Consider the following 15,740-nt stretch of genomic DNA (forward strand, 5'->3'; position numbering starts at 1 on the left):
ATCGCAATCGCAATGCTGTTGACAGATTTCGCAGCAGATGCGCATGAGTGTGTGTGTGTACATGTATACAGAAATTCTTGGAATTTATAACTTATAACTTATAGGATTTTCTTAACCAATCTAAATAAAATGTTCTAGAGTACATCTTATTGAACCATCAGAACATCTTATTGAACTCAAAAAGAAAATTGCATTTAAAATGTGGCTCAAATTCATGGGCAATATAAGTTGGGTTATTAACTTGATTTATAGCTCTGCGGTGGTAGCGGAAAGGTGGCAATAGGTATTAACTGAACGGAGCTTGATATATATATATATATATATATATATATATATATATATATGTGATGCGCTTATTTTGGGGGCACTTTTTGGGTAAGGAGGTTATTTCAGGGACATTTGCCACTATCGGGGACTGTCCCCGAAAAAATCGAAGGTGCAATGTTAATTTTGAGGACATTTTCGTTTTCAAAGCAAAGATATGTACTTTTGGATATGAATTATGTATGGTTTAAAAATATACTTTTTTTCGATAAAGATTGACTTAGCATTAAGCCAATCTAGGTTTTATAAAACAAGTTACAGCCCTTTTTTAATTTTTATAGATTATGTATATAGTCAATTTTGGAGACCCATACTTCTATGATTTTTCTTTAATTGTCCGTTTAGTATTTATGACCCCAGTTAAGTTAATCTCATTTTTACTGGTTAAATATATGTTTAAAATATATGAACAACAACATATTTAACCAATCATTGATTATTTTATCAAAAATATAAAATCAAATTCCATCGATGTGGCAACACCGCACATATATATGAACAACAGCTTTTATGAGGACAGAGGAACGGTGGAATTATTTCTAATGTAACGATTATTTCGGGTACACTATATGTGACATTCCTTTTGGGGACAATACCCCAATACCCCTTTCAGAGTCAAAAGTCTGAAAGTATTTATTTTATGAAAATAAATTCGGTGTGCAAGAGTTTATATGAAATGAGATAGTTTTTTTTATTAATGGTAGGGAGCTCCCGCTATTCCCTAGCGGGTATTCACCCAGAACCCTCTTCCACCAACACCAAATTCAGCTCGCGCTAGCAGAGCTTGTCTGCTTCAGCAGTAATGAAAAATTTTTTTTTTTAAAAAACCACACTTCTTGGGCTCGAATCGAGATAAAAATTCTTGAGTTAAGTATAATTCGTACTTCATTTCATATAAGCTCTGAAAGGTCTTAGAATAAGTACTAATGTTCTTGAATCAAGTACAAAAAATTTATTTGATGCAGCATTTGTACTTAATGTAAGCTTTAAAAAATTAAGAAGAATAAAAGTTAACTCAAGGTTTAAAAATCTTGAAAAGTTGGAGAGCCCAAAAAAGTCAGAAAGAATTGGCACGCGTTCGCTCTCTCAATTTTGTTTCTAATTCTTTTGCTGAAGCCAACGCGTGCCATTTCAAATAAAGAGTTCGGTGACTCAGAAATGTACGGGAATAAAAAAGCTATATTGCCGGAGCAAAGGCTTCGGGAGCTCCTTAAGCAATTTGGTTTGAAGCACCTGCTTTCCTATTTAGAGGGTAAGTAAGTACATATGCACATACATACGTATGTATTGGTTTAATTATTCTTGTGTATATATGTATATGTACATATATATACTTACATAGATTAACGTAGATAAGATATATATTTACATACATAGATAATACACATATATATGTGTGTACATGCACACAAGAATTCTACAGTCATCAGTAGCGCTTATTGTACTATTTTCGTGTGTCCTCAAAATGACAAATACATTACAGATAATAAACCCAACCTACTTTTGTGTCTGTGATAGTATAAGACCAATAACACCTGAACTCGAATTTCGTCTAATTGATTTTATTTAAGCTTATATGGTCGTCTGATCTGCTACCTGCATGTACTTATTTTTTGGATCAAGTGTGTATTAAGGCGGGATTTTCGAAAATTTGATGAATGCATAATGGAATGTTAGTCATGTTTTTGTTGTTAATAGCGAAATTTTAAATAAAATTAAATGTAACAAACTTTCGTCAAACATAATAATATAATTCAAGATGTTGAGCATTAAATGTGAAATATATTAACAAGTATTCACAACGATTTGCTCATAGTAATAAGTCAACAATTGGGCGAATCAATCGCCTTCGTTGCTTTTCTCCAGCACAGATTTGACCCATCCGTAACGCTGAACACGATCAAATATATCTTCATCGCTGCTACTGGAATCCACAGACTTCGCATCGAAACACAACATAGCCGCCAGCTTCGCAGTGGGACGTTAATAAATCGAGTAGCAACCATCAAAGCTGCTACTACCTAAGTGACACTTAAGAAACTTGCGCGCTTACAGTTGTCAAATGAGGGGGGGGCTCGGTGAGCATAAAGTTGCTCGAGCTGCGCCCGATCGGTTGGCGTTACTTTATGCGCATTCTTTTTTTGTTAGCTTAATATTTGGACATTAGGCCACAGCTTTTGGTGACGGTTACAGGTGGCTTGCAGCTAGTTGTAGATGTTACCACAGTATAGTCGCCATCGCCATCAGACTGGTTGCAGCAAGTGCCAAATGCCGTAGCGGAATCGGAGGAACAAAGATCAAACATCGTTTGTGATGTGCTGGCTGCACGTTTAATTGGCTTTTTCGCTGATTTTTCCAAGGCACGTACCAAGCCGGATCATTAGACAAGGCCGTCGAGTTCCATCCACGCTGTGATTGTTAAAGCTCGACAGCTGTGGCGATGCTGAGGCTTCACTTTCTTCCTTTAGTTCCGCTTGTTGCCTCAGTTTTTGCACTCCTCCAAATATATTTGCTTCGAAAGCGCTTGTGCGCTTGATTGGTTTCCTTAAGCTTTTATTCGGGGGTGTTTTCAGTTACTTTTCTGGAGGTGTTGTTCATGCGTTTTGCTTTGTTGCTCTTGGCACATAGCTGGATTGATTTGGGAGTTGGTATTGGGGCACTCATATTTAAGAATTTTACTTTTTGCATTTTTGCATTTTGGTTGAGCTCAGCTTCGGGCACTTTCTGCATTTTGGGGGCTGGCTTTTTCTTCAACTCGCCCTCCTTTTTTGTCAAATTAGCGGCGGTGACTTAGCGTCGATTTTTCGTACTTGTTATCGAAAATGGAATCGTTCACTTTTAAATGCATTTATTTATGTTTTTAAGCACAAATCCTAATAAATTTAAATGCAGAATTGCAAATTACTGCTATATTGATGAATAAAAATGTTAGGTAATTATTGCCAGCTAGTTTTTTTTCATTAACATAGGGTATAATAGAGAAATAGATATACAAAAATTTGTTTAAAAACTAGCTGTACGAATTTTTTTATATAAAAAACAAAATGATTGATAATTCGCGATCTATATGTTAAACAACCAAAAAATATAAATGAAAATTTGTTGAAATATTGACACCTTTTTATAATTCTGTGTATAAATACATAAATGCACTGTTTCCTTATTACGTAGTAATATATTTTAATAAAGATGTTTTATTGTAAAATGCCAATTATGTCGTTTATTACTGTATTTCTTTCCCATATACTAATATTTTAAATTAATTTATTCCGTCTCTTTAAGTTGGTGTACCGTTCATTATCCCTGAGAAAAGATATTAGGGTTCAAGTGCAAGGGTTATTTTTTACGGTCATTTTGTATGGTTGCAGCACTGTTTTACAAATATCTTTAAAATTTTTTATAATTTGTCCAAGATTGGTTAGGTGAAACTATAGACCTTAATCGTGTATATGCGGTTTTCGGGGCCATTATCGAAGTTAAGATATTTAAAGAATGGTGGAAAGCTTAATTTTCAACCCCTTGGTTTAACCATATTATAAATTAAAATTCAAAAAGAAATAGATATAGACAGTAAATAATTTAATTTTTTTCAATTCTGCATTTACATTTTTTAGGTTGTGTGCTTAAAAACATAAATAAATGCATTTAAAAGTGAGCGATTCCTTTTCCGATAACAAGTTTCACAAATTGACGCTATGTCACCGCCGCTAACTTGACGCACATAATCATTTTGTATAAATTGAATAGAATGAGTCAATACGATTTTACGATTATTTTGGGAATTATCGATTGATTTCTAGGAAAACCAATTTTCCAGTTAATCGCAATCGCCTGTGCGGTTATTTTAATTTCGAAGTTTTTGAGCGACGAATTAAAAAAGTTATAAAAAATGTTTTATTTAGTAAAATGTGGGGAGTATTATATACTACCGCAAAACAAAGTTGTAATAAAAAAAGAAAAATGTTTCGCGAAATTTAAAGGCGCGAAATACGAGGCCTTTATTATAGATAAAGCTTCAAGTGCATCTCGCCTGGAAAATAAATTCAAAAGCCTAAATGGTAAGTCAAATGTTTAATGCATGTACAAGTGCATATTATACTTTTTAGAGAAATCGTGTGATGATCGCTATGTATATGTATGTGCTATTCTACATATACATATTATGTAAACTTATGTACTTTTGTATGTGTATATTAAATTGAGTTGAATTGAATTGTATGTTGTTGAATTTCCGTTAAACAGATACAGTCACGGACAAAAGTATTGGCAATTTTATATTATCTTGTTTTATTGTCGGTTTTGTCCAATATACCGTCTAATATTTAACAATTTTATATTTTTCATACGATTATTAGCTATTTGTGCATGTAATCTAATTATTTTTATAAACTTTGGCGGCATGGTTAATTTTTAATAATTATTTAATTCCAAGTACCCGTAATTTTATAGGGACAAAAGTATTGGCAATTTTCAATATAAAGTTGTTATTTTAATAGTATTTTTATATGGTCACACTTTTCTTTGCAAAAATGAAACTCTGTAAGCACCGTTATTTGAATCTTAAAAAAAAAATACTTAGAAAAAATTGTTTAAGCATCAATTTATATATTATTTTGCAAAAATGGCCGGTAAGAAGTGTGAAACCACCGTAGAGCAGCGAAAAATTATTTTAAATTTACGCAAACAAGGCAAATCCTTTAAAGAAATTGCCGAGCTATTGGACAGAAGTCAATTTACCATTCGGAGCATAGTCCATAGATTTTCAGACGACCCTACAATAGAAAACGCTGAACGCACCGGCCGCCCACGAAAGTTAACCGATCGTGATTGCACCCAAATAATAAGAAAGATCAAGAAAGACCCAAAAATCACATCATCCAAAATAGTATCAGAGGTTAAAGAAGAGACTGGGAAAGAAATTCACTCCAAAACGGTACGGCGGGTACTACACAAGGCTGGGTACAATGCGAGAATTGCAAGACGCAAACCACTCATTTCGAGTGTTAACCAATCGAAGAGATTGGCATTCGCCAAAGAATTTAAATCGAAGCCATTAACTTACTGGAACGATGTCCTATTCTCCGACGAAAGTAAGTTTAATATTTTTCGCTCAGATGGCCGCATTAAAGTGTGGAGAAAACCCAATACGGCATACAATAGTTGCAACTTAATGCCCACAGTAAAGCACGGTGGTGGAGGTGTTATGGTGTGGGGTTGTATGTCCGCAGCTGGTGTGGGTGAACTAGTTTTCATCGAAGGAACAATGGACAAGCGTGTTTACTTGGAAATATTGAAGGCAAATTTAAAAAAAAGCGCTGAAAAGTTGATGTTAGGCAGTCAGTTCACTTTTCAACAGGACAATGATCCAAAGCACACGGCCCATGATGTGCGAATGTGGCTTGCATACAATACAGCTCATGTTCTTCCACATCCTCCTCAATCACCAGACCTCAATCCAATCGAGCACCAATGGGAGGAACTAGAAAAAAGGCTTAGAAAGCAAACATTTTCAACAAAGACTGAGCTTAAAGAAGCCCTAATGGAAGAGTGGCACAAAATTGAGCCAAATGTTGCCCGAAAATTGGTGCATTCGATGCCAAATCGCCTGGAAAGCGTTATAAAACAAAAAGGCATGCCGACTAAGTATTAATTTTTATCTCATGTTTTATTTTTTTAAATTTTAACACAATTATTTAAGTTTTTGCCAATACTTTTGTCCCTATGAAAATTACCATATTTTTTGTTTTTTATTTGTAAGGCTTGAAGCAACAAAAAATGTTCCTTTTTTAATACTTTTAAGTGAGTTAGATATTTAAAAGATCATAAAAAAAATATATTTCAATAAAATAATAAGTTGGTTATTCTCAAATTTCGAATTTTTAGTTGACAACACCACAATTGCCAATACTTTTGTCCGTGACTGTATGTACAAAGGCAAATTAACACGAAAAGTTAAATTCTCATACACTCATACAAAGGTACATAAAGTCATTTCTTGCACAAAAAGCTAAAAATTTTATAAAAAAATATATATATTTTTTTTGTACAGAAGCTGATATTCCAAAAAGTGCTGATGTTGGAGCAGATATGGCCACAAACTGGGGCGCCAAGGGTAAGGATAAATATTTAATTCAACTTATATTTGTTTTTTTCATACATATGTATTATAAGTATTATTTTACAACAAATATTTTCTCTTTTTTTTTCAATAGGCACTGGTCAAAATAGTCTGGATGCAAGAGCAGATATGCAAACTGATTGCAGCGTACAGGGTGAGTGCAAATTTCATAGTTTGTTCATAGAAGGGAACTAGTTTAACTGCTGAAGTCAGCAGAAGGATGTTAAATTGATAACTAAAAAATAAAAATTACAGAATAACTTAATTATTATTTTATTGTATATGTTTTTTTTAAGTTCTTTTATATATCCAACCTATTTGAACGCATTAAAAAAGGAACATTTTTAGTTCTTCAACACTCTCAAATAAAAAACATTCGATTTGCATATTTTCATAGATACAAAAGTATTGGCAATTGCTAAAATAATTGTGTTAAAATATGGAAAAATAAAACAAGAAATAAAAATTATTGTTTAGTGATTTTGCCATTTTGTTTTCGATTTGTCATTAAATGCATCAGTTTTCATTAAACATTTGGTTCAATTTTGTGCCGCTCGTCTATAACTGATTTACTTTTGTCCAATAGCTCGGCAAATTCTTAAAAGGATCTGCCATGCTTGCGTTAATTTTTTATAGGTATATAATTTAATATATTTTCGCTGCTCTACGGTGGTTTCACACTTCTTGGCGGTCATTTTTGCAAAATAAACAATATTTTGTTGGTATGGCTAGCCCGAAGTTCAAAACTATTTAATTTAATATTTTGCTTATTTTATTGGAAGCAATATATTAAATTAAATTTTTTTCAACTGTTTATTTAAACAAACCCGGACCTCAAGCAAGCAAACAAAATATTTAAAAAAATGCTTTAACGTACTTTTTCTTACAGCTGAAATTAATAATTCAGAAATCTCAAATGAATCAAATGATGAAGAGCCGCCGGAGTTTGTATGTACGTCAGATGACGCAAATTATTCGCCTCCCAAAAAAATGGTAAAACGTCGAAGCAGTTAGTATTACAGAATAGCCAACAAGTAATCATTTTCAGTATAATACTTAATATAACAATACAAACAGAGTCCCACGGTTCCTTCTTTTATGGAGCTCAATCTCTAACAGATCGATTACTAACGGCATGACAAATCAAAACTTATTCATTTACTTATATAAATAAACTTATGTAATATCACGGTAATTCAAAACTTTATCTTTTTTATTGCAGCGTCTCCGTATGGAAAAACGCGCCGTGTACGATGGGGCCCAGGCGAATGCAAGCAACTGGAAAACACATTTGGGAATTTAGAAAAATTGGAAAAGTTGCCATCGCTTAAAAAATGTTCCCAAATAATAAATAAAAATCCATGCTTTCGCGGCCGCACTTCAGCTCAACTAAAGACTTTTCTGGACAACCAGAGAAAAGCGGAGGGGAGGAAAAAATCGTTTTAATGGTTTAAAACAATAAAAATAAAATAAAATAATCTTATAACAAAATATATAAAAATTGCATGTTTACTTTTCATACAAGTTTATGATGATCAATAATTTCGTTTAATATTGATCATGATGATCAATAATTTCGTTTAATATTGATCCGACAGACAAATGGAGTGACGGGCGTGTCTAAATCGACACTATTTCGTTAATAATAGATATAGATTAAATTTATTTTACACTGCTAAATAAGCAAAACTTCGTTATACCACTTTCATAAATTTTTAATGGGTTGGCGGTAAACAAAAAATAAAAATCCCAAATACTTACTCAAATGGGAGTAAGTAAAAGTTTCCGTGTTCTAATTCCATATTTAAATGTTTGTATATTCGGTAATATGCGCTAGAGTTATTTGAGGGATATTGTCCCCAATAAGGACGTCTCATATAGTGTTCCCGAAATAATCGTTACCTATCCAATTCATTCCACCGTTCCCTGTCCCTAAAAATAGCTTTAGCCAATAAGCCTTTAGACCAGGTGGCAACTCTAAATTTTTGTCCCCAAAATAAGCTTTCTAATGGATTATGATTATATATAATATTTTGGTAAAGTATTTAAAGTCAGTTTTGAAGACTCGGTCCCAGAAATAATCTTTGCATATCGTGTCCCCAAATAAATCTCTGTATGACCAAACGCACATATTTTTTATCAGAAAGCTCCAAAATGCCCCATTTTTAGAGAGATGATTATTTGGGGGCTTATTAATAGAAAAACATAGTGAAAGTCCCACCTTTTGTCTGTCCCCAAAACAAGCGAATCACATATATACATCTGAGAGCAATATATCAATTATTTTACTCTAGCTCTTATTATTTACCAAAATTGGTAAAAAAAAAAGGATTTTGATGTCGATTTTTATCGATTACTTGGAAACGGACCAAGTTACGAATATCGGAAAATCTGTCTCTAACTGCTATAGTTTCTGATATCCTCGCGTTGATACGTTCGGATAGACGGATGGACGGTTAGACAGACAGACGGACGGACATGGCTGGATTGATTCGGCTGTTGAAGAATATATGTACCTTATGGGATCGGTGCATCTTCCTTCTGCCTGTTTCATATATTTACATAAATACATTATACTTATTTTACCCATTTTAATGGGTTCAGGGTATAAAAATAGCACCAATGACCGACTGTATGACAAGGAAACAACAATAATCCTGCAACACTTCAACATACAGCATACAATAAAATAGCTACACAACAAACTAAAGAGTAAACTTAAACAAATACACATAAAATTGCGCTCGCTTGTGTTGAGACTTATTAAATAGCCAAAGAATTTCAATCTTCAAGTCAAGAAGCGCAGACGTATGTTAAATGTTTAATTTATTGCTTAAATTAATTTATTTTAATGTTATTTGTTTATTGTTTCTTGGTGTTAGTGCCCTGAAGACGGTTGCCGATAAGCAATCGAATAAAGCCAATTTTTTTTACTTTTGTTTTCAATAAACTAAACCCTGGCCCTCGAGCTAGCAAATCAAAATACAAAAAAAATTAAAATTAAATTGTTTATTAAAAAAATTATTTAATGACTGATAATTTTCCCTAGCACTATATTTTACACGATTTGGGTCGAGCAAGAGAAATGTTAGCACGCGAAAAGTAAAGTAAAAGATATGGAAGATATGTACAAGCTCAATATATGCGTAGCCTGACGGAGGCAAGCGGCTCCAATCTCCAATAATCTTGGAACATGAAAATCGTTAAATAAAAAATATGTTTAAGTAACACAAAGGTTAACCCCGTAAAATAACAGTGTTTACTCTTAAATGGTCTTACAAACAATATACAAATATATTGCTGTATATACTATATATTACGCATTAATATGTTGCAAGATTAATATAATTGCGGATAGGTTGCAGTTGGATTTAGAATAAAGAACACGGAATGAAATGTTTTCTGTTTGAATTGTTTGCATTATGTCGGGCATGGACTTTACCACCGCATACAAAGCATCGAACCTGCTTTCGAAATTTTAAAATAATAAGTAAATTAATCTATACCTACACGTCTATTGATAAAAGTGAGTCAATACGGTCTATTGTACCTACTGCTCGCTAATGAACAAGAGTTGTTCGACTTTCCCTATGAAGAGGAGCCATGCCTTTCTAAAAAAGTTTTTATTTCACCTTTCCCAACTTTCACTGAGAAAATACATAAGTGTTTTTGTGAAGAAGAACGTACAATAAGATATTTAAGAGGTGTATTCTGTGAAGGTGATATTTCGCTGTGTGGTGCCCTACCAGGTAGGCGAACAACAGTTTAAGCCATCTCTTCTCTTCGCAATTGCTGTAGTTGTTGCCACTTTCCGAGGCCCTGCAGACGAATTTACCAGACCCTTTTTATATATTAGCAAATATGGATGCAGAACAGGCTTAATGTGGCAATCTTTTTCACGTGTAAACACAATAGAGTGAGCCCAATTTTATGGCAGTGGCTCGTAATCAACCAGGAGCGGCCTGAGTTGCCCCCTGGTTAGGCAAGTCCAGACAACATGTGTAGATTTAGTTAACGTATTGTCTCGATAGTGGGTCTGTTATCCAGAACTACTATAAAGATTTGACCAATATCATCTAGGTACTATGCAGAAAAGAGCAAAATATTTTCATTTAATGTTGAGGCCTTGGTAACAAGCACCTGCATTTTCCGCATTATCTTCAGGAATTTGTTTACCTCTATTATGTTCGGCGCCTAGCACACCGACTTTGGTCACAGGTCATTGAAGGATCTCGATAGCTATCCCGACGACTGTTCGTATTGTCTCCTTGTCTTTTTCCAGGATGGTCTGCTTGATAATGATCACGTTTGCTTACAGGACGATGAAGGTAGTCGTTTGGCAAATCACTTCATGTACCGCGCAAGATCACGCACGTATTCATACACCCAATATGGCCAACACAATAGAGTGAGCCCAATTTTATGGCAGTGACTCGTAACCAACCAGGAGCGGCCCGAGTTGCCCCCTGGTTAGGCAAGTCCAGACAACATGTGTAGATTTAGTTAACGTATTGTCTCGATAGTGGGTCTGTTATCCTGAACTACTATAAAGATTTGACCAATATCATCTAGGTACTATTTAGAAAAGAGCACAATATTTATACCCTGAACACATTAAAAATGGGTATAAGGGTATATTGTATTTGTGCAAAATCCAAATGTATGTAACAGGCAGAAGGAAGCATCTCCGACCCCATAAAGTATAAATGTATATTCTTGATCAGCACCAATAGCCGAGTCGATTTAGCCATGTCCGTCTGTCTGTCCGTCCGTCCGTCCGTCCGTATGTATGAACGCAAGGATCTCAGAACCTATAAGAGCTAGAGAAATTTAAGATGTAGATGCTCCTAGTTTCCGCGCAGATCGAGTTTGTTTCCGATAATCGATAACCAAGCAATTTCCAAGCAATCGATAATAAAAATAATAAAAATCGATATCGACATCCTGTTTTTTTTTTTAGCAAATTGGGTAAATAATAAGAGCTAGAGCCACCAAACATAATATGTTGTTCCTAGAATATTATAGATATTTCAAGTATCTTTCATTTCATACCTATCGCCACCTCCCCGCTACCACCCAAAAGCTATAAATCAAGTTAATAACCCAACTTTTATTGCCAACCAATTTAAACCACAATTTAAATGCAATTGACTTTTTCAGAATACACAAATATTCTATGGTACAATAAGATATACTGTAGAAAATTTCATAAAGATCGGTTTAGAAAAACCAAAGTTATATGCAACTGCGCAATTGAATGGGGCAGCAGCTCTAAGAATTTCTGTATACATGTACACACACACATTCATGCGAGTCTGCTTCGCATTCTAAGAGCATGATAATTGCAATTGTTGGTGTGGCTGCTGAGTAGAGGCATAGCAGGTGGTGCGGTCTGTCGCGAGCTCGAGCCCTACCGGGGAAAGTATTATTTTTTTTTTTTTTTTTGCTGGTGTGGCTGTTGAGTAGAGTCGACAGCAAGTAATGCGGTCAGTTGCGAGTTCGAACCCTGCCAAGGGAACTTTTTTTTATTAATATATTTTGTGTTGGAATAAGAGGGTTCAGGGTATGCCCTAATCGGTAGATCCCGACTAGAACCTCTTAATTGTTTTCATTTAATGTTGAGGCCTTGGTAACAAGCACCTGCAGTTTCCGCATTCTCTTCTGGAGCTTGTTAACCTCTAACATGTTCAGCGCCTAGCACACCGACTTTGGTCACAGGTTATTATGTTCGTATTGTCTCCTTGTCTTTTTCCAGGATGGTTTGCTTAATATTGATCACGTTTGCTTACAGGACGATGAAGGTGGTCGTTTGGCAAATCACTTCATGTACCGCGCAAGATCACGCACGTATTCATACACCCAATATGGCCAGAATTGACTGACGAACAGTTGTCTGTCTTCCGTCGTTGGTACCTAATAGCAGCTGCGAAATTCGGTGGTGCGTGCGCAGCAACTTTTATAAATTAGCATCCTGTAGCATATAAGCTTTTTACCTGAATAATATGGCTCACACGTGTAAGTTATGTGATTTTTTTAATTGTAGATGTTGATGGTGTCCTGCGCTGCCAATTTACAGACGGTGGCGTAGGTCGACGTTACTCATTCATTGACCGCTAGAATATCATTGTCGCATTCGGCTATGGTATCATCTTGTAGCTGTCGTGTGACGTGTTGGTGTGCCACCGGAAAGATGGTGATTTTCTTGCAAAAGAGCTTGACCCTGGGATACGCTATTAATATATGGACAATGTTCTCGGACTGGAGGACCTTGATTTTATTTCGACAGGATGTTTATTTATAATTGATTTCAAATCATCGTGGTCAACTATTGTGGGATTTATTATACCCGCTTTGGCTACTGTAATTGTAAGTATCAAGTTCGATATTTGATTTATTAGTATTATATTTCTTACTAATAGTGTTTCATATAAATGCGGTGTGTTAACCAATTAATTTCTTTTACATTTAATTATTTCGTTCATCGTGTCGGTGAGTTTGTTAATTTATGTCTGTGTTTGTGTATTAATGATTACCTGCCTATTGTTCGCATCAATCAAATTTGACTCGGACCACCTTACATTTTCTTATTCAGAGGCGTCTGGCCTGATATTACCTTGAGTGCTGAACCTCGGGAACCATCTTCAGAGCACTAACCAAGAGACCACAAAGAAATTGGACACGAAATTTAACAACATTTGACCAAAAACGACTTCTCACAGAATATAATTAATACATTTTTAAATAGACAACAATGTAGAACACAATAGCCTACAGAACTTGTCAAAATATATATGTCTTGAATACATGTACCACAATTATCAGTACGTCTCACGAACTCAGAATACTACAACAAGCAAGAAATAAAAGTAGCACACAAGCCTACGAAAACATTACAACAAAATTTTCAACAATGCTACAGTACATAGAAGTAATGTAATTCACAAAATACATTGTTGCGGGGTCACCAACAATAATTTCAATAGAGTGTAAACTAAAAACAATGATAATGTGACACAAATCGGACTTCAAATTAAGAATTCTCGAATTCGCGACAGACCGCACCACCTCTACTCAACAGTCACACCAGTAATTGTGTCTTATTGAATTAAAATATCAGCACAAAAAACAATCGCAATCGCAATGCTGTTGACAGATTTCGCAGCAGATGCGCATGAATGTGTGTGTGTACATGTATACAGAAATTCTTGGAATTTGACCCCATCCAATTGCGCAGTAAGACACATAACTTATGGGATTTTCTTAACCAATCTAAATAAAATGTTCTACAGTACATCTTATTGAACCATCAGAACATCTTATTGAACTCAAAAAGAAAATTGCATTTAAAATGTGGCTCAAATTCATGGGCAATATAAGTTGGGTTATTAACTTGATTTATAGCTCTGCTGTGGTAGCGGAAAGGTGGCAATAGGTATTAACTGAGAGGACCTTGATATATATATATATGTATGTATATATATATATATATGTATATATATACTAGTCTAAAAGCAATATATCAATTATTTTACTCTAGCTCTTATTATTTACCAAAATTGGTAAAAAAAAAAGGATTTTGATGTCGATTTTTATCGATTACTTGGAAACGGACCAAGTTACGAATATCGGAAAATCTGTCTCTAACTGCTATAGTTTCTGATATCCTCGCGTTCATACGGACATGGCTGGATTGATTCGGCTGTTGATGCTGATCAAGAATATATGTACTTTATGGGATCGGTGCTTCTTCCTTCTGCCTGTTTCATATGTTTACATAAATACATTATACTTGTTTTACGCATTTTAATGGGTTCAGGGTATAAAAATAGCACCAATGACCGACTGTATGACAAGGAAACAACAATAATCCTGCAACACTTCAACATACAGCATACATTAAAATAGCTACAAAACAAACTAAAGAGTAAACTTAAACAAATACACATAAAATTGCGCTCGCTTGTGTTGAGACTTATTAAATAGCCAAAGAATTTCAATCTTCAAGTCAAGAAGCGCAGACGTATGTTAAATGTTTAATTTATTGCTTAAATTAATTTATTTTAATGTTATTTGTTTATTGTTTCTTGGTGTTAGTGCCCTGAAGACGGTTGCCGATAAGCAATCGAATAAAGCCAATTTTTTTTAACTTTTGTTTTCAATAAACTAAACCCTGGCCCTCGAGCTAGCAAATCAAAATACACAAAAAAATTAAAATTAAATTGTTTATTAAAAAAATTATTTAATGACTGATAATTTTCCCTAGCACTATATTTTACACGATTTGGGTCGAGCAAGAGAAATGTTAGCACGCGAAAAGTAAAGTAAAAGATATGGAAGATATGTACAAGCTCAATATATGCGTAGCCTGACGGAGGCAAGCGGCTCCAATCTCCAATAATCTTGGAACATGAAAATCGTTAAATAAAAAATATGTTTAAGTAACACAAAGGTTAACCCCGTAAAATAACAGTGTTTACTCTTAAATGGTCTTACAAACAATATACAAATATATTGCTGTATATACTATATATTACGCATTAATATGTTGCAAGATTAATATAATTGCGGATAGGTTGCAGTTGGATTTAGAATAAAGAACACGGAATGAAATGTTTTCTGTTTGAATTGTTTGCATTATGTCGGGCATGGACTTTACCACCGCATACAAAGCATCGAACCTGCTTTCGAAATTTTAAAATAATAAGTAAATTAATCTATACCTACACGTCTATTGATAAAAGTGAGTCAATACGGTCTATTGTACCTACTGCTCGCTAATGAACAAGAGTTGTTCGACTTTCCCTATGAAGAGGAGCCATGCCTTTCTAAAAAAGTTTTTATTTCACCTTTCCCAACTTTCACTGAGAAAATACATAAGTGTTTTTGTGAAGAAGAACGTACAATAAGATATTTAAGAGGTGTATTCTGTGAAGGTGATATTTCGCTGTGTGGTGCCCTACCAGGTAGGCGAACAACAGTTTAAGCCATCTCTTCTCTTCGCAATTGCTGTAGTTGTTGCCACTTTCCGAGGCCCTGCAGACGAATTTACCAGACCCTTTTTATATATTAGCAAATATGGATGCAGAACAGGCTTAATGTGGCAATCTTTTTCACGTGTAAACACAATAGAGTGAGCCCAATTTTATGGCAGTGGCTCGTAATCAACCAGGAGCGGCCTGAGTTGCCCCCTGGTTAGGCAAGTCCAGACAACATGTGTAGATTTAGTTAACGTATTGTCTCGATAGTGGGTCTGTTATCCAGAACTACTATAAAGATTTGACCAATATCATCTAGGTAC

At 34.6% G+C, this 15,740-nt stretch overlaps 1 protein-coding gene across 4 annotated transcripts; it reads left to right on the forward strand.

Annotated features, from left to right (window-relative positions):
* The first annotated feature begins 4,000 nt into the window (after nucleotides 1-4,000).
* On the forward strand, nucleotides 4,001-7,918 carry LOC26530351 (uncharacterized). Of its 4 annotated transcripts, XM_032433213.2 has the most exons (6): nucleotides 4,873-4,952; nucleotides 6,208-6,302; nucleotides 6,374-6,436; nucleotides 6,537-6,596; nucleotides 7,332-7,435; nucleotides 7,665-7,913. In XM_032433213.2, exons 1-6 carry the CDS (start codon nucleotides 4,946-4,948, stop codon nucleotides 7,771-7,773), a joined length of 438 nt encoding a protein of 145 aa, XP_032289104.2. In that variant the 5' UTR covers nucleotides 4,873-4,945; the 3' UTR covers nucleotides 7,774-7,913. The 4 variants fall into 4 exon arrangements, with proteins under 4 accessions (XP_032289106.1, XP_015024761.2, XP_032289105.2 ...); XM_015169275.3 differs by lacking the exons at nucleotides 4,873-4,952; nucleotides 6,208-6,302 and adding an exon at nucleotides 4,004-4,382; XM_032433214.2 differs by lacking the exon at nucleotides 7,332-7,435 and having other exon boundaries at nucleotides 4,870-4,952; nucleotides 7,665-7,918.
* Nucleotides 7,919-15,740: the final 7,822 nt, after the last annotated feature.

The sequence above is a fragment of the Drosophila virilis genome, unplaced genomic scaffold, assembly GCF_030788295.1.
Source record: "Drosophila virilis strain 15010-1051.87 unplaced genomic scaffold, Dvir_AGI_RSII-ME tig00001479, whole genome shotgun sequence".
Lineage (NCBI taxonomy): Eukaryota > Metazoa > Arthropoda > Insecta > Diptera > Drosophilidae > Drosophila > Drosophila virilis.

What these genes read in the sequence shown, in the direction of transcription:
- LOC26530351 (XM_015169275.3), top strand. Translation starts at nt 4,214, where the DNA reads ATGTTTTATTTAGTAAAATGTGGGGAGTATTATATACTACCGCAAAAC. An exon ending in AACTGATTGCAGCGTACAGG is followed by an intron (nt 6,597 to 7,331) that starts GTGAGTGCAAAT and finishes TTTTTCTTACAG; the next exon opens with CTGAAATTAATAATTCAGAA. An exon ending in ATTCGCCTCCCAAAAAAATG is followed by an intron (nt 7,436 to 7,664) that starts GTAAAACGTCGA and finishes TTTTTATTGCAG; the next exon opens with CGTCTCCGTATGGAAAAACG.